Consider the following 23,249-nt stretch of genomic DNA (forward strand, 5'->3'; position numbering starts at 1 on the left):
TACTTTGTAGCGCCACCTTTTGCTGCGATTACAGCTGTAAGTCGCTTGGGGTATGTCTCTATCAGTTTTGCACATCGAGAGACTGAAATGTTTTCCCATTCCTCCTTGCAAAACAGCTCGAGCTCAGTGAGGTTGGATGGAGAGCATTTGTGAACAGCAGTTTTCAGTTCTTTCCACAGATTCTCGATTGGATTCAGGTCTGGACTTTGACTTGGCCATTCTAACACCTGGATATGTTTATTTTTGAACCATTCCATTGTAGATTTTGCTTTAAGTTTTGGATCATTGTCTTGTTGGAAGACAAATCTCCGTCCCAGTCTCAGTTCTTTTGCAGACTCCATCAGGTTTTCTTCCAGAATGGTCCTGTATTTGGCTCCATCCATCTTCCCATCAATTTTAACCATCTTCCCTGTCCCTGCTGAAGAAAAGCAGGCCCAAACCACGATGCTGCCACCACCATGTTTGACAGTGGGGATGGTGTGTTCAGCTGTGTTGCTTTTTCGCCAAACATAACGTTTTGCATTGTTGCCAAAAAGTTAAATTTTGGTTTCATCTGACCAGAGCACCTTCTTCCACATGTTTGGTGTGTCTCCCAGGTGGCTTGTGGCAAACTTTAAACAACACTTTTTCTGGATATCTTTAAGAAATGGCTCCCACCTCAGCTGTAGATCTCTGCAGTTCATCCAGAGTGATCATGGGCCTCTTGGCTGCATCTCTGATCAGTCTTCTCCTTGTATGAGCTGAAAGTTTAGAGGGACGGCCAGGTCTTGGTAGATTTGCAGCGGTCTGATACTCCTTCCATTTCAATATTATCGCTTGCACAGTGCTCCTGTGGATGTTTAAAGCTTGGGAAATCTTTTTGTATCCAAATCCGGCTTTAAACTTCTTCACAACAGTATCTCGGACCTGCCTGGTGTGTTCCTTGTTCTTCATGATGCTCTCTGCGCTTTTAACGGACCTCTGAGACTATCACAGTGCCGGTGCATTTATACGGAGACTTGATTACACACAGGTGGATTGTATTTATCATCATTAGTCATTTAGGTCAACATTGGATCATTCAGAGATCCTCACTGAACTTCTGGAGAGAGTTTGCTGCACTGAAAGTAAAGGGGCTGAATAATTTTGCACGCCCAATTTTTCAGTTTTTGATTTGTTAAAAAAGTTTGAAATATCCAATAAATGTCGTTCCACTTCATGATTGTGTCCCACTTGTTGTTGATTCTTCACAAAAAAATACAGTTTTATATCTTTATGTTTGAAGCCTGAAATGTGTCAAAAGGTCGCAAAGTTCAAGGGGGCCGAATACTTTCGCAAGGCACTGTGTATATATATATATATATATATATATATATATATATATATATATATATATATATATATATATATATAATTTATATGTCCAAAATGGATGTGGCAACTACAGATTGCCCCCTTTAAGTCTATCAAAAGTGTACAAGTTTAAGCATGTGTCCAAAAACAATGATTTATAGGCATCTTAAACTTCTTGAATTCAGACATTAATGGGTTCAAATGCACATTTAGATGTGTGAACAGCCATCCACAACCACAATCTGTGAGGTGCAAATAGCTAAATGAGAGAGCAGCAGTGTGATTCACATCAATGTACTATGTAGATATCAATAATAAGTGATATCCATATCGCCGTAGACTACACCACTGCTGTCATCCGTACCTCCAAGCGTTTACTCAAGTTGGATGATATTTGGATGCCGACAGCAGTCACACCATTGGAAGACATTGCTTGAACTGTACCCGACAAAAGCTTATTCTTGCTCTTTTCCCACGATTGATCAAACACATTGCGTCATCATAGTGGTCTCTGACTTGTGGTCAGACTCGCTCAGATGCTTCTTTTTTAAATTATGATTTTAATGTTATTGAGAAGTGTCAAAGATGTTTTTCCGCAAACATCCTTTCTGAATTTAAAAGTAATCCGAGAAGTTGTTTTTCAAAAGTGTCTGATTACAATATTTTTGCTGGTAACAGATTACAGTTTTGTAATCTGTTACTCCCCAACCCTGCCTCTGAGCTGGCACATATTTATATTATGTTATCTGTATTTAACTAGGCAGGTCAGTTATGAACAAATTTTTATTTTCAATGACGGCCTAGGAACAGTGGGTTAACTGCCTCGTTCAGGGGCAGAACGACAGATGTTTACCTTGTCAGCTCGGGGATTTGTTCTTGTAACCTTTCGGTTACTAGTCCAACGCTCTAACCACTAGGCTACCTGCCGCCCTGGCAGGATCACTCACCTTGACCCATCCTCCTCTACTTTCATCACTGCCTCAGCATACGACACCTTCTGCACTACTCTGACTCTGGCCACTTCAACCTGCCTCTGTCGCAACGGACACTTCTGATTCACATGGGCACCCCTCCAGTTGACACAAAACTTCACCCATTGAAACTACACAATCTCAGGTAATGTTAGATAGTCACACAGATTTGACTTTGAAAACAGCTAGCAAACTAATCCTGTTGCAGCCCCTCCTCTCTACGCCCACACTGCCTCTGTTCTTTCATTCATTTCCTGCTTGACTGAGTACCTCAGCGTACCTCAGCGTACCTCAGCGACGGTCCTCTTCTCTAATCTTATACTTGCTGGTTAGGGTTCCCAATTTTTGGATACCCTAAAAACATATTTGATTTTCAGGGTTCAACATTAAAAAAACATGTTAACCCTAAATGACATTATTAAAATCTGTGCTTTCAGGGTTATTTCTTCCACCAATCGACAATAAACGTGTGGACCAGCTACAATAACAACATTTGGAAAAAATGTAATTACTGTAAAATGACTAATTTCTTTACTTCATTCTCCCCTGTAAGCTAATGCAGAAGTATTTGAGTTCACAATGAAGAGAGCAGAGCGCACTACGCAGGGAAATGGCTGATTTTCTCAGAACCTTATCAGAGTATGTGATCTCCTCTTATATGAAACCCCAGTTTAGTTAGACTGACAAGTGTGATATGAAAGGGAAATGTATCTCTCATTTTTGACTAACTGGAAACAAGTGTGGGACAAATAGCTGATCCTACCAAGCATGCTCAAGCTTAAGCTTCAAGATACCAGACCAGCCAGCAAAAGAATGGCCACACAGAAAAATATGTTTTAGCAATTTAACAGATCTACAGTAAGTAGACCTTCAAGGGAAACAAAAAGGGACACCCATCAAGTACAGTGTGTACATAGAATTTAGATGGCAGGTCAGTATCCATTAACCTCGTCCCGTGGCTCAATTGCTAAGAGAGAGCCGGCTGGGTGGACAACATTAGGTCTGTATTGGTATTAATTGGAAGTACGTGAACAATATAGAACAGTTTAATAACTCAACTTTCCACTTTGTGTGTATAGTGTTCATGCTCCAGTAGATTACTGTCTAATACATGATGACTGAGCTCATGAGCTCCTGTAGTGGTCTCTTCATGCTAACTGAAGCCAGTGAAGTGTGAATGTGCCTCTTCCTGTGTGCGCTCACTGTAATGACAGTTCAGTCTATGGGTGTGTGTGTCAATTTGGCAACAATTCAAACACTAAGACAATGATCTTGAGATCCTGAAAAAGGCTGGTTGAACAGTCAGTTGAGATGATGTGTTTCATAGGAAGGTGTTCTTTCCCGTGTGTCCCCTCCACTTACACAACTCACTAATTAATATCACCATTCGTTGGGGCACAGAAGGATATTTTTACCACACACAGTGTTGTGTTATTACCAAAGACAGTGGGCATTCGTTAAGTCTTTCAGAGAATTGTCAATACAATTCCTTGAAAGCAGAGAGAAAAATCCTAAAATAGCTGAAACTTAGGCTAATATGCATTTCTTTGTCTTGCTCTGAGTCACACCCAGTTCCTACCCATAATTTGTTCTGAATACAGCAGAGTAGTCAATTCATCCAGTTAGTTGCTGTGTATTGAAAACACTTAAGCATAACATAACAGCATAACAGGTTCACCATACTGTATTAAGCTAAGACTAAGACTATTTTGAGAATGTGGGAACGGCAGAAAATGCAATGCACATATACAATACAATACAAGGATAGATTGAAAGAGGATAAATATGATTCAAGATATGAACCTATAATGAACCTGTCTTTTATTGGTCGGTTGATTTATTTCTAGATGTATTTATGAATGTACAGTAATTTAAAGGACTTATTGTTGATATTTCTTAATTCCTTCATCTATCTGGAAAAATATATTTTTTTATATAAAAAAATAACCCAATCTTAATATATTTAATTTCAGTCACTGGAAAAAACGAAGAAGAAAAACGAAATCCATAAAAATATTGTGAAAATATTATATTGTGAATTTCAAGAAGTGAAACTGTTCTTCTGTAGAGCCATAGTCGTGTTAGTGATAATAGACATTCTCTCTCTCTCTCTCTCTCTCTCTCTCGCTGTGTGTGTGTGTGTGTGTGTGTGTGGGTGGTGAACGCACATGAAAAATGGTAAGCTACTGTTCCACATTGTTTTTTCATGAAGTCACTTTAAAACTCCCACAGATTTTTGTGGCTGTCAGACAGCAAACCAGGCGAGGGATAAAACATAACTATGAATTGGATGCTGTGGCAACAATGCATTGTCTCCATAAACCTCTGCCCTATTTAATCTTTGGTAAGTACTTTTCTCACTATTTTATGTTTGAAAATGTTACAGATTACAAATTTAAAAAATCTCAAACACCAATCATTCTGAAGAATACATCTATCGTATGGTGTATCCCATCGTCCAGTCTCCAATTTACTGTATGCCAATGAGGTTGTTGTAGTTTTAGCTAGGAAATTTGAACTGTTTTCTCATACTATACTATACTGAGCATACTGTATAACATTTTAAGTAGTCACTTGTTCCAGGAATGATGATGATCTTCGATTGTGTGTTTTGGCTAACTGTTGGCAGGGCTTGACATTAACTTTTTCTAAAGTTAAGAATAATTGTTTTTTTACTTTTCCGAAAGCTCTAGTATCTTGTAAATTGATATATTTTTTCAAAGTCTGTAATACCATGGGCCAAAAAAGGTGACTGAAAATGTTGTTGTATGTACCACTTTACAAAAATAAAATGAATTATTATCATTATTATTACCATTCAGAGCCTCAGACAAAAATGCAGGCCTCTATACATATTGGCAACTTTGTATCTTCAAGCCTGTCTCAAAATACAACACCGCCTCTTTAAGACATAAAAAAGCTTTTTACCTGACACATTTTTACAAGATAGTTGGTTTTCTCAGTGTTCAAACACATTTTGACAGATGTAATTCATGACTTTTCCATGACTTTTAACCCCATTTCCCTGATAAATAATTGGCGGTGTCTTTGAAAAATGAAGCATTATGTGGTATTGACTCTGGAAGGCTGCTGATCCAATGTACAATCTCCTGCCATTGTGCCTCCACAAAGTTAAATAACTGCACTGGTAGGCAACTGTTTAAACACATAAACACAAACCTCCATCTGGAGAGCTACTGGGTATAACTTTAGCTCATTCAATGAATTCAGGGATCAAATGGCTCAAGTGGGCTACTTCAAAGCAAGGTAGCTAGCTACCTTACAAAGACATGTGTATCTATAACATTGTAAGACTAACATATTCATGTTTCAGTAGGGCTGTGACGATCATGGAATTTGGGGTAATCTTTTTTTGTCATGTAAATGTGGTGCTGTAATAGTCTGAGTGCCAGCCTCTTTAGCTAACATTCCACTCTCTTTACTTTCTTTAGCTTAAAATACATAACTTTCTCGTTTCTGAGATACAGTCAAGTTGTTTTGCATCATATCATATTGCTTTTTTGGTTGTTTGTTTTAGGTTTAATATAATCTTTCAATAATTCATAAAGTTCTACACACTTGTTTCTAACATGTAGCTCAGCATTCCTGAACAGTCTCCGACACCAATCTATCGTATGGTGTATCCCATCCTCCAATTTACTGTATGCCAATGAGGTTGTTGTAGTTTTAGCTAGGTAATTTGAACTGTCAGAATGTTGAACAAACTTAATTTCACCTTACTTTACCTGTACGCACCGATTTTGACCCTATGTTGGAGGTCATCAGATAAAAAAATATCTACAGGGAAGCGTTTTTTAACTCGACCTTCAGTATGCTGGTCTGTATATTCTTTTGTATTTCCGGTTTTTATTTTTACTCAATTCGCACGTGACAAAGACTTATCGGTACCCCAAAAAGTCGGGCTAATAATACTTTCCTGTGGACATTTTCTCTCCACTTCCAAAAGGACCAACAGCATGGACAACTGGTAAAGTACTTTTAAATATAATTTTATTCAACATTCTGGCTTTTGGAGACTATTGCGTCTTTTTTACAGTGACTTCTTTCAGACTGATATCATGGAGTAACCATGGCAACAGTCAGATGTTTAGACAAATACAATTCATGACTTGACAATATTTTTTGAAATACACATTGCATAAAAAAAGGCACACATTTCAAACATAAATTCTTGTTGGTCGTTAGAGATAATCACTTGAACATTTCAGTGGTGGAAAAAGTACCCAATTGTCATACTTGAGTAAAAGTAAAGATACCTTAATAGGAAATGACTCAACTAAAAATGAAAGACACCCAGTAAAATACTACTTGAGTAAAAGTCTAAAAGTATTTGGTTTTGGATATACTTAAGTATCAAAAGTAAATATCATTGCGTAAATATACTAAAGTATCAAAATTAATTCCTTATATTAAGCAAACCAGAGGTCACCAATTTTTTTTACGGATAGCCAGTGGCATACTCCAACACTCAGACATCATTTACAAACGAAACATGTGTGTTTAGTGAGTCCGCCAGATCAGAGGCAGTAGGGATGACCAGGGATGTTCTCTAGAGAAGTGTGTGAATTGTACCATTTAACTGTCCTCCTAAGAATTCAAAATGAAATAGTAATTTTGGGTGTCGGGGAAAATGTATGGAGTAATTTTATTTAGGAATGTATTGAAGTAAAAGTCGTTAAAAAAAAGTTGTTAAAAAAATTGTCAAGTAAAGTACAGTTACCCCAAAAACGACTTAATTAGTACTTTAAAGTAATTTTACTGAAGCACTTTACACCCGTGGAACATTTCATACATTTAGAATTCCACTCCTTGTCATTGCTGAAGAGACTGGCCTTTCAGCAATTTTAAAGTCAAGCTGGATTTACGGTGGAGCTCATTGGTTGTTGGAAATAACAAATATTTTCCATGACAACATATGGATCCTCAAAAATAGACTTAGAATATATAACAAAGTTAAAAACAAACATTTAGCTGCTAGCTAGGCACGTTGTTAAGACGTTTTATGGTTGGAATTGCAATATGTATTATTTAGTTATAGAATTTAATGGTGCGCTACCAACTTTTGACAGACTGGTTTTGTCTAGACAAACAAAAAACGGATGCTAATATTTGCATAATCGTTGTGATTGGGGGATAGCTATGAGTGTGATTGGATCAAATCCTCTGTTCTCCCTGAGCTCATTAATGATAGAATGTTCATATTTGTAGATGGCAGAAAGGCCAGTGTGTCTTTGGCACAAATACATGACATGGAGTACAGGGAGTGGGTTAGCTAAAGAAACTGGTACACAGGCTACTGCTGTAGCAATGGCCCAGTCACTGCCGTTGCGTTAACAATCTGTAGCAACTCAGTAAACAATCTATCAAGCAGTGGTCATGCCATTGCCTCTCCGGTCATGCACACAGACTTGGTGTTCACCATCCTAGTTTATTTCAACTTTGTGTTTTATAACATTAATGATTCACTTTCACTTATAAATGTCTACACTCATCAAGCATGACATTGGGTAGCATATTTTAGCAGACGATGTGGAGAATCAGGTTGGATTCTAGCATCTTTTTCAAACTTTACAAACCAGAGAATTATGCTAGCTGGTAACCACCTCACTATCTAGAGTGGCCCTACTTTGTGTTGCACCCTGCGTTCAGCCAGGAGTAAACAACAGACGGCTGCAACCTGATTGGCTTAATGCAATACACAACATCCAGGACTTATTCCTTTCCGGCTTCTCAGCATTAAATTTAGTTAAGGGCAAAATTGAAACCTTTGCAGCCTGAATGGAGAATGTTTTATGTCTGAACCAGTCGCCAGGTGACACGGGTGTATTACAGACTTGGCACATGATCAAGCCCAGATGATAGTGGAGATCCACAGCACCCATCCAAGCTAACACCAATAACGATAAACTGTAGGCTACATTTTATTTAACTAGGCAAGGCAGTTAAGAACAGATTCTTATTTTCAATGACATCCTAGGAACAATGGGTTAATTGCCTTGTTCAGGGAGAAAGGACAGATTGTTACCATGTCAGCTCGGGGATTCAATCTTGCAACCTTTCGGTTATTAGTCCAACGCTCTAACCACTAGGCTACCTGCCGCCACATTACTATAAAGTGTTGGTGAGCATCTACACTAGAGTACAGTTGATAATTTATCACCCTACAATCCAACACCTGTCAATCACCTGATCAACGGTCCCGTGTGGTTTCAGTTGGTAACGCATGGTGTTTGCAACGCCAAGGTTGTGGGTTAGATTCCCACGGGAGACCAGTATGCAAACGTACTACTGTAAGGCACTCTGGATAATAGCCTCTGCCAAGTGACTGAAATGTACTGCATCCTGCCTATTAATAGGGAAAGGGGGATACCTAGTCAGTTGTCCAACTGAATGTACTCAACTGAAATGTGTCCTCCGCATTTAACCCAACCCCTCTGAATCAAAGAGGGGCTGCCTTAATCAACACTCATGTCTTCGGCATGTGGTTAACTGCCTTGCTCAGGGGCAGAAGGACAGATTTGTACCTTGTCAGCTCGGGGATTCGATCCAGCAACCTCTGTTACTAGCCCAACGCTCTAACCACTAGGCTACCTGGGTGGTAACACAAGGGTGTATTCATTGTGACAGCTGCAAATAATACTTCAATGTACATGTAGGCCTAATGCAACATAATATAGGAACTATTTAAATGTCGTAATTCAACAACAAATGCAGTTTAGCCTGCACATCGTATACTCATTGCTCAAGAGGTTTGCAAATTATTTTCGTTTTTCTAATGGTTGTCGATTCCTTTGTGTCTTCTTTTTCACTGTGCTCATTTCTGTCTGTGCTCTGCAACTAGGCCCATTTGCAGTGCAACAATGTTATCATAACTGGACAAAAATTATCCCACCAACACATTTTCTTTCCTCAACTTTCCCCGACAGTTAAAGCTGCAATATGTAACTTTTTGGACGACCCAACCAAATTTACATAGATTACAGTATGTGAGTTATAGCAAGTTGAATAAGTGGTAGATCTGTTATGATATGTGCTATTTCTATGCTTCCCATTCTTAAGTTTAGTCTTTTGTCTTACTTTCGGTTTTGTACACCAGATTCAAACAGCTGAAAATAGAATATTTTTGGTTATTTAAAATATATTTCACAGCGATTATGATGCAATGATTCTCTACTATACACAGTGTATAAAACATTAGGAACACTTTCCATGACATAGACCAGTGGTTCCCAACTCCGGTCCTAGAGTACCCCCAACAGTACAGATTTGTTTTGTAGCCCCGGACAAGCTGATTCAACTTGTCAACTAATCATCAGGCCCTCAATGAGTTAATGAGGAATGTTTGTCCAGGACTACAACAAAAACGTGTTCTGTTGGAGGTACTGGAGGACTGGGGTTGAGAACTACTGACATAGATTGACCAGGTAAATCCAGGTGAAAGTTATGATCCCTTATTGATGGCACTTGGCAAATACACTTCAATCAGTGTAGATGAAGGGCAGGAGACAGGTTAAAGAAGGATTTTTACGCTTTGAACATTGGCCAGCATCCCTGTGGAATGCTTTCGACACCTTGTAGAGTCCATGCCCAGACAAATTGAGGGCAAAAGGGGGTCAAACTCAATATTAGGAAAGTGTTCCTAATGTTTTGTACACTCATTGTATATTGCTTGTTTTGTCACATAAACTGAAATGTTCTTTAGCTATTCCTGGTATTTCGCAAGAAGAGGAATGGCCTATTGAGGAGAGGCTTACGTAGCCAATTGCCTATTTTGCATGTGAACAGCTGGGAGAGATAAAGTAAATATTAGCTAGATATTAGGCCATTCATTAGCTAAATATTAGGGCTGTAGGCTAAATATTTACCTGTCCAAATGCAAGAACAAAATAGCAGATCTGTGTGTTCCTCCAGGATGCGCTCTGTGGTACCCAGGTACACAAAGCTCCACTATTGATTGGGGCTAGGCCTACATTTTTAGACAAGAACATTTCAATAACAGTGCAATGAGGAATGTATTTTTGTTCTCAAATGAGTTCACAATTATTTTCTGTATTCTGCAGTGATGTAGATTAATTTGAATAACCACTCAAACGTCCTGTTTTGTTTCATGTCGAAATTACAGCAAACACCCTAGACTTGATCATGCAACTATTTGGAACAGTTTGGGTCTATTCTTGACAATTTAGAATGTCCAGAAAGGTACACATGTTGTAATTTGTCAAGATATGCCTACTTTAGGAAAATATGGTCTCCTCCTTTCCACGTATGTAGCCTATTTGACATTCAGCAAGCAAAATCTCTCCTCCAATAGGCTATCAGTAAAGAAAATAAATTGAAATAAGCAGGGCTGGACTAGCACAGCTGGGGCCCAGGAGGACCTACCTCCAGGAGGCCTCCCCACCCCCAAAAAACAATCAAACGTATAGGCCTTATCATTGTAGCATTCCATACACTATGTGCTCCTAGTCCCCGGGCAGTCAGCTCCAAAAGCTACTCTATTGATTTGCTTTTTTACAATTACAAGAAATTAGCTGTAAATCTTTTTTTAAATTCTCAGCTGCATGGCAAAATGTGTAGAATAGCATGAGATTAGCTGCATGGCAAAATGTGTAGAATAGCATGAGATTAGCTAGAAAATTGCGAATGTTTCTCTCTGCCCCGTGGCAATATGTGTAGAATTGCAAGAAATTATCCTTAAAAATGCAAAATACTGTCTGTTCCCCAACCCAAAAAATTATGGTTTGTACGCCACTGGGTTAGGGAATGGAGTAGCGGTAGGGTTTGGGGTAGGGATGTCCCAAGGATCCTGGACAGCACTAACCCTTGGAGCATTGTAGGCTACACCTCACCAACATTCAACTACGAAGTGCAGAGACTGGGAGAAGAGTGCACTTTTTTGTGTGCTTTATTTAACTTGTCCATTCAGACAACTTACATTTATATTCTTCTTGTCCAACATTCTTTTTTTACCTGTCCCGGGGACAAGCATTAATGTTGAGCCCTGGTGCTGTCTCTCTTTGTTTAGGTGTTCTCTTTGGATATGTTATCCCACTCTCTTCCCTTCTCCAAGTTTCTCCAGGTACGTTTCAACTATCCTTTCCAGACAAAACAGTTTAAAACAACAGAATTGCAGTGCACGCTTCCTACAAAAGTTCTCAACCAATTAGGGTTTGGTAATAGGAAAACATCTGATATTACATTTAATATATACTGTATGTCCAGTGGTCTTTTTTGATGGCGGCAAAAGTAAGACGTGTTTTAATTGACCCATCACCCCCTTGCATGTGTTATGCAACAAAGCTGATCTTATTTTAGGCATCAGAGTTGGCACCCAGAGGATATGGCTACAGTAACAGCACTACACAATTTATATGGTATTGCTGTAACAATTAGACCATTTCCTTCTGTGCCACGTAGTTATAGCATCACTCTGCACAACATCATAAACCATTTAAAAGTTTGTCATTTACATTTTCACATTCAGTATGTGAGATTTATTTTACAAAGTATATCCGTTGTAACATCATGAAATGTTTATTATGTTAGGATACATGATGTATTGACAATAGTGTACATTTCAGTGACCTGTAAGTGCAAGAACATCTCTTCATGTTATGGACACTGTGTCACATCCCAAGGTAATGGCACAACTATTCCAAAAACCAAGTTGTGGTTCAGTTGCAGTTGATGAAGTTGATGAAATGTTATTATAATGAAATATAATCGATTTGCTCTTTTGAACCTTTCCTTTCAGAGGGAGTCAGTGAATTAGATTGTTTTGGTAAACATCTGAGCTTAAGTAGGATCGGCTGGAAATGTGTGTGGACACCTATAAAACACCAAACACAAAGATACACACTCTGTATAGAACAGTAAGTAGTGTAGAACACAAGGCTAATTTAATGTATCTCTGAGGTTATATAATTTGATTGTTTGCATTTAGGGTGCTCTGTAGACTGAAGAGGAGAGATTTTTTTTTAAAGCAAATTAATTAACTACTAAATATTATTCAATTTGATATTCTTCACAGGAAAACACGTAGCAGAATGCATGCAAACATATCGGAGACGTCTCAGACTATTCGTCTGTCCAAAAAGTTTAACATGACAGCTCATGTATTTGACAAGAGTGATTTGAAGAGCTGCACAAAGACTGTTTTCAGAGGTTCACCTCAACAATTGGGTACGTTTATATTAATTACCTCCAGCATGCATCACTTCCCTTCCATTATGTGATAGTAGTGCAGCCTATGGGTTTACAGCAACCAGAATATGTGATATGACCAGTCCTTCCTCTATATTGTTACATACAACATCTAAACATCTAAACACTCACTGTCAACTGCGTTTATTTTCAGCAAACTTAACTTGTGTAAATATTTGTATGAACAAAACAAGATTCAACAACTGAGACATAAATTGAACAAGGTCCACAGACATGTGACTAACAGAAATGGAATAATGTGTCCCTGAACAAAGGGGTGGTCAAAATCAAAAGTAACAGTCAGTATCTGGTGTGGCCACCAGCTGCATTTAGTACTGCAGTGCATCTCCTCCTCATGGACTGCACCAGATTTGACAGTTCTTGCTGTGAGATGTTATCCCACTCTTCCTCCAAGGCACCTGCAAGTTCCCGGACATTTCTGGGGGAAATGACCCTAGCCCTCACCCTCCGATCCAACACGTCCCAGATGTGCTCAATGGAATTGAGATCCGGGCTCCTCGCTGGCCATGACAGAACACTGACATTCCTGTCTTGCAGGAAATCAAGCACAGAACGAGCAGTATGGCTGGTGGCATTGTCATGCTGGAGGGTCATGTCAGGATGAGCCTGTAGGAATGGTACCACATGAGGGAGAAGGATGTCTTCCCTGTAACGCATAGCGCTGAGATTGCCTGCAATGGCAAGCTCAGTCCAATGATGCTGTGACACACCACCCCAGACCATGACGGACCCTCCACCTCCAAATCGGTCTCTCTTCAGAGTACAGTCCTCGGTGTAATGCTCATTCCTTAGACGGTAAATGCAAATCCGACCATCACCCCTGGTGAGACAAAACCACGACTCGTCAGTGCAGAGCACTTTTTCCAATCCTGTCTAGTCCAGCGATGGTGGGTTTGTGCCCATAGGCAACGTTGTTGCTGGTGATGTCTGGTGAGGACCTGCCTACAAGCCCTCAGTCCAGCCTCTCAGTCTATTGCGGACAGTCTGAGCACTGATGGAGGAATTGTATATTCCTGGTGTAACTCGGGCAGTTGTTGATGCCATCCTGTACCTGTCCCACAGGTGTGATGTTCGGATGTACTGATCCTGTGCAGGTGGTGTTACACGTGGTCTGCCACTGCGAGGACAATCAGCCGTCATTCCTGTCTCCCTGTAGCGCTGTCTTAGGTGTCTCACAGTACGGACATTGCAATTTATTGCCCTGGCCACATCTGCAGTCCTCATTCCTCCTTGCAGCATGCCTAGGGCACGTTCACGCAGAAGAGCAGGGACCCTGGGCATCTTTCTTTTGGTGTTTTTCAGAGTCAGTATAAAGGCCTCTTTAGTGTCCTACGTTTTAGTAACTGTGACCTTAATTGCCTACCGTCTGTAAGCTGTTAGTGTCTTAACGACCATTCCACAGGTGCATGTTTATTAATTGTTTATGGTTAATTGAACAAGCATGGGAAGCAGTGTTAAAACCTTTTACCACGAAGATCTGTGAAGTTATTTGGATTTTTACAAATTATCTTTGAAAGACAGGGTCCTGAAAAAGGGACGTTTCTTTTTTTGCTGAGTTTAGTATAACGGTATTACAATGATAATTAATCACATAGCCTATCTTAAAAATTGCAGTTCGATGCGGCCCCCCATCTAATGTACACTTGAATCGACATTCAAGACAGCTGGATATCCAGGCCTCCTGGAGGAAGGAGGAGACCAAATATATCCCTCTTTACTCTGTGAGATACAAGGAGCTGAACAGCCCGCAATGGAAAGAGGTGGGATTCAAAAGTCAGATATGAAATGTACTGCCTACAGCTCATATAGAGCTAGATTATAGAATTGAAACAAGCTGGCATAAATAGTGAAACTCTTGGGGCCGGTTTCCCGGACACTAGTTCCGGACACAGATTAAGGTTAGTCAATGGAGAAGATCCATTGAAAGTACTTTTTAGTCTAAGGTTAGGCTTAATCTGTGTCAGGAAAACCAGCCCTAGTAGTCCAAGACTGGAAAAGACCAATGCAGAATCGTTAGAGAAATAAGTTATACAGACCTAACCTCTCATTTATGTTCTCTATAGCCACCAGTGCAATCCAAGGATAGAAATAGGTGCACTGTGGGTAATCTTAACTCCTCACTGTCCTATGAGGTGCAGATAGAGTGTGTGGCCAACAACGAATGTACCCAGTGCCCTTGGAGCGAGGTTTTCACAGTCCCACCCGGTGAGTTGACCTTTTACCTAAAACATAATCTGGGATCCAGAAATCTGTTCAATGGTCTTACCAAAATAGGCTTAATCAATTGTCCACTCTACTGATTTATAACATGAAATAAGCTAAATATGTGTCCATTTATTTTCTTCTGTTTTCTAAGAACTTACTGACACGCCTGTCATTGAGATGGTAAAAGATAGTCGTCCACAAACCAAAGGGAGGAGATTAGTGATCATAAAATGGAAGGTAATTAATTTCCCCATGAGTAACTTAACCTTACAATATGAACATTTCAAATACAAATGTGAAAACAGTAAGTTTGTGACAATGTGAAAAATGTTAATAGAATGTGAAAATAGTACATTTGAGTAAACTGATGTAGGTATACATTTATCAAAGTGAATAGTTTATCGCACTACACTATAAACTGAGCATACAAAACATTAAGAACACCCGTTCTGGGCCTCCCGAGTGGTGCAGTGGTCTAAGGCAGTGCTAGCTGTGCCACTACAGATCCTGGTTTGAGTCCAGGCTCTGCCGCAGCCGGCCGTGACCAGGAGGCCCATGAGGCGGGGCACAATTGGCCCAGAGTCGTCCGGGTTGGGGGAGGGTTTGGCAGGCTGGGATGTCCTTGTCCCATCGCGCTTTAGTGAACCCTGTGGTGGGCTGGGCGCATGCCCGTTGACACGGTTGCCAGGTGTACGGCATTTCCTCCGACACATTGATGTGACTGGCTTCCAGGTTAAGCGGGCATTGTGTCAAGAAGCAGTGTGGCTTGGCTGGGTCGTGTTTCGGAGGATGCACGGCTCGCGACCTTCGTCTCTCCCGAGTCCATATGGGTTTTGCAGCGATGAGACAAGACTGTAACTACCAATTGGATACCACAAAATGAGGGAGAAAAAGGGGTATAAAAATGAAAAAGAACACCCACTCTTTCCATGACAGCCTGACCAGGTGAATCCAGATGAAAGCTATGATCCCTTATTGATGTCACTTGTTAAGTCCACTTCAAATCAGTGTAGATGAAGGGGACAGGTTAAATAAGGATTTTTAAGCCTTGAGACAATTGAGACATGGATTGTGTACAGTATGTGTGCCATTCGGAAGATGAATGGGCAAGACAAAAATAGAAGTGCCTTTCAAACAGGGTATGGTAGTGGTGTCAGGCGCACCTATATACGTTTCCTGTGTGTATCAAAAATGGTCCACCTCCCAAAGGACTTCCAGCAAACTTGACAACTGTGGGAAGCATTGGAGTCAACATGGGCCAGCATCTCTGTGGCACACTTTCGACACCTTGTAGAGTTCATGCCCCGACGAATTGAGGCCCATCCTGGTGTTGCTGTAATACGTATTGTATAAAGCTTGATCCTACCATTGTCCTGTAGTTTGCAGCCAGTGAGTTAGCGGAGGGCTACAGTGTTTCCGTGGGGAAAGCCTCAGGAGAGGACCCTATTGAGACCTTCAACACCAGCAGGCACCTACTCATAGTGACCCTGTCTCACTCAGCCTACCACCTCAAAATCACAGCTTTCAACGGGGCTGGGACCTCACCTGCAGCACAGAGCACTATATGGCCACTGGACGACAAAGGTAGAAACACCTATCAACTCTTATGTTATCCTCCAATATAGGAATCAGACTATGGCCGTCAGAATGTATTCACTATTTTGCTTGAGCAGTATTATGAGTAAGTTATGTTGTTGCATTAGAAATGCATTACTAGTTGCTCTCCTGTGTAACAGCATGGTATCAGTCTCTTGAAGTGGATGTCTGAGATCTCTCAGATGCAGGAGAAAGGACTATGAAGTGTTGTTTGGTTTCTCTCTACAGACTTATATGGGAAGCTGAATCTGACATTCAATGGCAACACGTCCTTTACTGTCTCCTGGGTGGATGACCTGATCAAAACCTACTCCTGCTTCTCAGTGGAGTGGTGGACGAGAGGAATCAAAGCTGCTCACAAGTCCTTCTATGAGGATGAGAACAATTATGAAGTCATACCATTGCGCGGTAAGGTACATACATCACTCTCCTGTGTTAACATGAGAACAACAGAGGATTCACATATTTGGATTGATACATCATATTATCATGACCAGTACTTTCAGTTTGCCTTGATGAAAAGACGTTTCCCCATTTAAAACCACTCTTGTTGTTGTATGAACTAAAGAGCCATTAGAGCTGTATAAGAGGTATACCTTCACTCTGCACACGAGGCCAGACAAAGAGCCCTGCAACCTGAAGTTCATCAACAACAGCGAGAGCACCTACGGGAGCATCCAGTCCTACTTCACTGAAGGATGTGAGTCTGAAATACATATTTTAAATGTACAGTGCCTTCAGGAAGTATTCAGACCCCTTGATTTTTTTCACATTTTGTTAGGTTACAGCCTTAGGTTACAGCCACAATGACAAAGCAAAAAACAGGTTTTTAGATTTTTTTGCAAATGTATAAAACATTTCAAAAACAGAAATACCTTATTTGCATACAATACCAGTCAAACGTTTGGACACATCTACTCATTCAAGGGTTATTTATTTATTTTTACTATTTTCTACATTGTAGAATAATAGTGAAGACATCAAAACTATGAAATAACACATGGAATTATGTAGTAACTAAAAGTGTTAAATCAAAATGTTATTTGAGATTCTTCAAAGTAGTCACCCTTTGCCTTGATGACAGCTTTGCACACTCTTGGCATTCTCTCAACCAGCTTCACCTGGAATGCTTTTCCAACAGTCTTGAAGGAGTTCCCACATATGCTGAGCACATGTGGGCTGCTTTTCCTTCAATCTGCGGGCTAACTCATCCCAAACCATCTCAATTGGGTTGAGATCGGGTGATTATGGAAGTCAGGTCATCTGATGCAGCACTCCATCACTCTCCTCCTTGGTAAAATAGCCCTTACACAACCTGGGATGTGTGTTTTGAGTCATTAAGCCCTTAACTGCTGGTTAAGGGCTTGTAAGTAAGGTCTACACACGGTAAGGTCTACATATGTATTTGGTGCATGTGATGTGACAAATAAAATTTGATTAGTCCTGTTGAAAAATGCTAGGCACACTAAGCGCAAACCAGATGGGATGACGTATCGCTGCAGAATTCTGTGGTAGCCATGCTGGTTAAGTTTCCTTGAATTGTAAATAAATCACTGACAGTGTCACCAGCAAAGCACCCCCACACCTCCTCCTCCATGCATCAGGGTGGGAATTACACATGCGGAGGTCATCCGTTCACCTATTCTGTGTCTCACAAAGACACGGGGGTTGGAACCAAAAATCTCAAATTTTAACTCATCGGACCAAAAGATAGATTTCCACTGGTCTAATGTCCATTGCTCGTGTTTCTTAGTCGAAGCAAGTCTCTTCTTATTTTTGGTGTCCATTAGTAGTGGTTTCTTTGCAGCAAATCGCCCATGAAGGCCTGATTCACGCAGTCTACTCTGAATAGTTGATGTTGAGATGTATGTTACTTGACCTTTGTGAATCATTTATTTGGGCTGCAATCTGAGGAGCATTTAACTCTAATGAATTTATCCTCTGCAGCAGAGGTAACTCTGGGTCTTCCTTTCATGTGGCGGTCCTTAAAGTAATGATGGACTGTTGTTTCTCTTTGCTTATTTGAGCTGTTCTTGTCATAATAGGGACTTGGTCTTTTACCAAATTGCCCTATTTTCGGTACACCACACCTACCTTGTCACAACACAACTAATTGGCTCAAACTCATTAAGGAAAGAAATTCCACAAACTAACTTTTAACAAAGCACACCTGTTAATTGAAATGCATTCCAGGTGACTACCTAATGAAGCAGGTTGAGAGAATTCCAAGAGTAAGGGTGGCTACTTTGAAGAATCTCATCTATTTTCATTTTAATACTTTTTTGGTAACTAAATGATTCCATGTGCTAATTCAAAGTTTTGACATCTACACTATTATTCAACAACGTAGAAAATAGTACAAATAAATAAAAACTCTTGAATGAGTAGGTGTGTCCAAAATGTTGACTGGTACTGTAAGTATTTAGGCCCTTTGCTATGAAATTCATAATTGAGCTCAGGTGGATCTTGTTTCCATTGATCATCCTTGAGATGTTTCTGCAACTTGAGTGTAGTTCACCAGTGGTAAATTCAATTGATTGGACATGATTTGGAAAGGCACATGCCTGTCTATATAAGGTCCCACAGTTGACAGTGCATGTCAGAGCATAAACCAAGCCATGAGGTCAACGGAATTGCCTATAGAGCTCTGAGACAGGATTGTGTCGAGGCACAGCTCTGTGGAAGGTGTGGAAAATGTGGAACACATTTTTTAAACCATTGAATGTCCCCAAGAAGACAGTGGCCTCCGTCATTCTTAAATGGAAGAAGTTTGGAATCACCAAGACTCTTCCTAGAGCTGGCCGCCTGGCCAAACTGAACAATCAGGGGAGAAGGGGCCTTGGTCAAGGAGGTGACCAAGAACCTGATGGTCACTCTGAAAGAGCTCTAGAGTTCTTCTGTGGAGATGGGATACCCTCCAGAAGGACAACTATCTCTGCAGCACTCCACCAATCAGGCCTTTATGGTAGAGTGGCCAGACAGAAGCTACTCCTCAGTAGAAAGCACATCACAGCCCACTTGGAGTTCGCCAAAAGGGACCCAAAGACCATGAGAAACAAGATTCTCTGGTCTGATGAAACCAAGATTGGACTATTTGGCCTGAATGCAAAGCATTATATATGTAGGAAACATGGCACCATCCCTACGGTGAAGCATGGTGGTGGCAGCATCATGCTGTGGGGACGGCAGGGACTGGGACACTAGTCAGGATTGAGGCAAAGATGAACAGAGCAAAGTACAGAGAGATCCTTGATGAAAACCTGCTCCAGAGCACTCAGGACCTCAGACTGGGGTGACGGTTCCTATTACAACGTCATTTACGGTTTCTATGCCTTTAGTTTTTCCACCTTATCTGTGAATTCTGAAAAGCTATCCAAGGGTTGTTCCATAGGTTTTTTTTTTTTAGGAAGTAATATTGTTTTTTGTAGAATCCGTGACATTTTTTCCCATGGAGTTATAGTGTTCTTAACTACGAAGATAATGTTCTTAGCTCCATCTTTTGAAAACAGACACATGAAAAGATTCTGGTGGTGAGCATGCACATCTTCAATATGTACCCATTGTTCCTCTTTAGTGCATTTAACTATATGTCCCAAGTAAATCCTAGGGTGGCGAGTTTAGGTTTAAACCACCACCCTCAGATTTAGGGACATCAAATCAACATCTGATCATCACACAAACACATATCATAAGCAAAGACACAGGGAACTATTTCATGTACTTACTAGCTTGTTACAGTGAGCATAGAGTACATGACACCGTGAGTACCTGCATGTCCCAATCAACCAACCACCCACACACCAATTATTCAGAAATGCATTGTGATTATATTCAGTGTATTTTCCTCTCAGCCCCAATTAGTGCCCCAGGGAACATCAGCAGCAGTAATGTTACCCAGAGCTCCATGGTGCTGGAGTGGACATCAGTCCCTGAGAAGGACACCAGAGGTTTCCTGCTGGGCTACATCCTCCACTACACAAAGAGCCCGGATGACAGGATAGACGTTGAAAAAAGTAAGATTGATTAATTTGATGTTCACAAAAAGGTGGCAATTGAGACTTGCAGTGAGTGAGTATTCACAGAATTAAAGCAAAGTAAAGTACAGTGTGTAGACTGTTTTATAGTTGGCTAATATCCGCATTCGGAAAGTATTCAGACACCTTCACTTTTTCCACATTTTGTTACGTTACGGTCTTATTTCTAAAATGGATTAAATAAAATAATTGATTAAATCCACACACAATACCCCAAAATGACGAAGCAAAAACAGAGAATCTTGTTTCTCATGGTCTTGAGAGTCCTTTAGGTGCCTTTTGGCAAACTCCAAGTGGGCTGTCGTGTATTTTACTGAAAAATGGCTTCCGTCTGGTCACTCTACCATAAAGTCCTGATTGGTGGAGTGCTGCATAGATGGTTGTCCTTCTGGAAGGTTCTCCCGTCTCCACAGAGAAACTCTGGAGCTCTGTCAGGGTGACCATCAGGTTCTTGGTCACCTCCCTAACCAAGGCCCTTCTCCCCTGATTGCTCAGTTTGGCTGCATGGCCAGCTCTAGGAAGAGTCTTGGTGGTTCCAAACTTCTTCCATTTAAGAATGATGGAGGCTACGGTGTTCTTGTGGACCTTCAATGCTGCAGACATTTTTTGGTGCCCTTCCCCAGAGCTGTACCGACACAATGCTGTCTTGGAGCTCTAGACAATTCCTTCAACCTCATGACTTGGTTTTTGCTCTGACATGCACTGTCAACTGTGGGACCTTTATATAGAGAGTTGTATCCCTTTTCAAATCATGTCCGATCAATTGAATTTACCACAGGTGGACTCCAAGTTGTAGAAACATTTCAAGGATGATCAATGGAAACAGGATGCACCGGAGCTCAATTTCAAATCTCTTAGCAAAGGGTCTGAATACTTATGTAAATTAGGTGTTTTTAATTTTTAAAACATTTGCAAAAATGTCTAAAAACCTGTTTTCACATGGTCATTATGGGGTAGTGTGTAGACTGAGGATTTATTAACATATTTTCAAATGCACTGTATGTAGTTATTCTTAGAAGTTAAGACTTCCTGCACACTATCAGATATTTTTACTACCATGTCTAGTTCCCAAAAGGCTCAAGCCTTAACTTCCTTAAAATGATTATTGTGGTCTTACTGCTATTTATTCTGATGCTTCAGTGACTTTGACTATTGTTTTCGCTGTAACAGACATCACTGTGGATGCTGGTTCAACCAGCTACGAGTTGGTGGACCTACAAAGCAATACTGTGTACCAAGTCCAGCTGTCTGCCTTCACTGCTGCAGGAATGGGAGTGAGAAGCTCAGTTGTATACTTCGAAACCAAGTCAACAGGTTTGCGTGTTGATCTTTCATCAATGGTTGTATTGTAATCTCTGATATCCCACATTTGGAATGCCATTTTGTATTAATTTAAAGGACCTGTGCTGCCTGCTTTCCCTCCCCAGTATCCCTGTCTATTGGTGGTATGATAGCAGGGGTCGTTATTGGAGCAACTTTACTCTTACTTGTGGTTAATCTCGGCTCTTTGTTGTTAAAAAGGTACGGTCGTCACGTTTTTAAGTCAAAGGTGTATTCTTATGTTAGTGTTGTTCTATTAAATGTTGCCCAGTGGAATTCAAGTAATGGAAACGTTCAAATATTACATGGTCATTTGTTATACTTTCAGAGCAAAGAGACTACTTTGGCCAAGTATCCCTAATCCTGGTAACAGCAATGCCATCCAGAAAATAGATGGGGTCTGCGAGCTGGTAAGAAAATTGTGACGCATGACAGATTTATTGCATTTATGTCTAAGATCATGCCATGTTGCTGTTAGATTTTTCCCTCTGGAACAATAAAGATTGATTGATTCTCATAGGAACTCCTGGAGCCCATCAACAGACAGAAGTTAGAGGAAGAGGAGGGGGACGCCAGTCTGCACATTGTTGACAGTAGAGAAGAAACGTCTCCCGTTAGCAACCTTCATAGCAACACCGACTCATGTCTACACCTCAGAGAACATGAGGAGAATCGAGGGCCTTCAAAGACAACCGCAGACTCTACCGAGCCCACTAAAGTAGACCCTCAAATCAACGTGGGCTTGTGCCGAAGAAACACAGCCACAGACAGTAGCGCTCAAGATCCCACTTCTGACACCATTAAACCTACCACAGACACAAGACAGACAGACCCTGTCCCCATTAGTGCGGTGGCCCACCAGTGCCAACAGTTGTCCTTTATGAGTGATTACACGACCATGGAACTCTTCCAACAGGCTATGACACAATGTGTTCCAGCCACTATAACATTGGAACCCCATGGCCAGTCAAGCCAGTCAGTGTACACAGACTCACCCCTGACCAGACCAGAGTCAGATTACATACACCAGTCCCTCCATGATACTGTCCTTCACCTGTCCCAAGGCAGCACAAGTCCAACTGAGGTGTATTACACAGTTCTTTGAGAATGTTGACTGTAGATTCTAGAATCTGCCTTTCTCACAGATGCTGTGGAACAATTCTCAGGCCTTTCATCTATGTAAAAAAGCCAGCTGCTCCCATCAGTGTCACCCTGTTGACTAGCCTACTTATAGTTCTGGACATTATTGGATCGTCATAACTCTGGAATGAGAAACCTTTCAATGACATACAGGAACTTTAAAAAGCTGTTATCCTATCAATACGTGTATTAAGGGATTGTTTGAGGAGCAGAAATTTCCCAATTGTTTTTTTGTTGTGGTTTTTAATAAAATCATGAATCAGAGACCATTTTATTCTCAGTTTATGTAAACTGACATAGACGGTCCATATTTCTGATGTTGGACAGGTTCACTAACAAAGACATCAATATAATCTATAGCAGGCTTTTACCCCATGTTTCATATGGATTTGGTAATGGATTAAAC

The 23,249-nt window shown here is 40.6% G+C and overlaps 1 protein-coding gene across 3 annotated transcripts; it reads left to right on the forward strand.

Moving 5' to 3' along the window:
- Positions 1-4,405: 4,405 nt before the first annotated feature.
- On the forward strand, positions 4,406-23,107 carry LOC110523479 (interleukin-31 receptor subunit alpha). 3 transcript variants are annotated; one of them, XM_021602200.3, is made up of 16 exons: positions 4,406-4,647; positions 11,350-11,403; positions 11,906-11,962; positions 12,079-12,196; positions 12,355-12,506; positions 14,163-14,308; positions 14,612-14,753; positions 14,905-14,990; positions 16,133-16,337; positions 16,578-16,757; positions 16,918-17,049; positions 20,201-20,362; positions 21,554-21,697; positions 21,811-21,904; positions 22,032-22,113; positions 22,224-23,107. In XM_021602200.3, the coding sequence occupies exons 1-16, from the start codon at positions 4,479-4,481 to the stop codon at positions 22,806-22,808; spliced, it is 2,508 nt and encodes an 835-aa protein (XP_021457875.3). In that variant the 5' UTR covers positions 4,406-4,478; the 3' UTR covers positions 22,809-23,107. The 3 variants fall into 3 exon arrangements, 2 of the variants coding, with proteins under 2 accessions (XP_021457875.3, XP_021457876.1); XR_016495932.1 differs by having other exon boundaries at positions 4,419-4,647; positions 16,578-16,762; XM_021602201.3 differs by lacking the exon at positions 4,406-4,647 and adding an exon at positions 5,411-5,570.
- The last annotated feature ends 142 nt before the right edge of the window (positions 23,108-23,249 follow it).

Source organism: Oncorhynchus mykiss, chromosome 5 (genome assembly GCF_057628025.1).
Source record: "Oncorhynchus mykiss isolate SJ-2025 chromosome 5, ASM5762802v1, whole genome shotgun sequence".
Taxonomy (NCBI): Eukaryota; Metazoa; Chordata; class Actinopteri; order Salmoniformes; family Salmonidae; genus Oncorhynchus; species Oncorhynchus mykiss.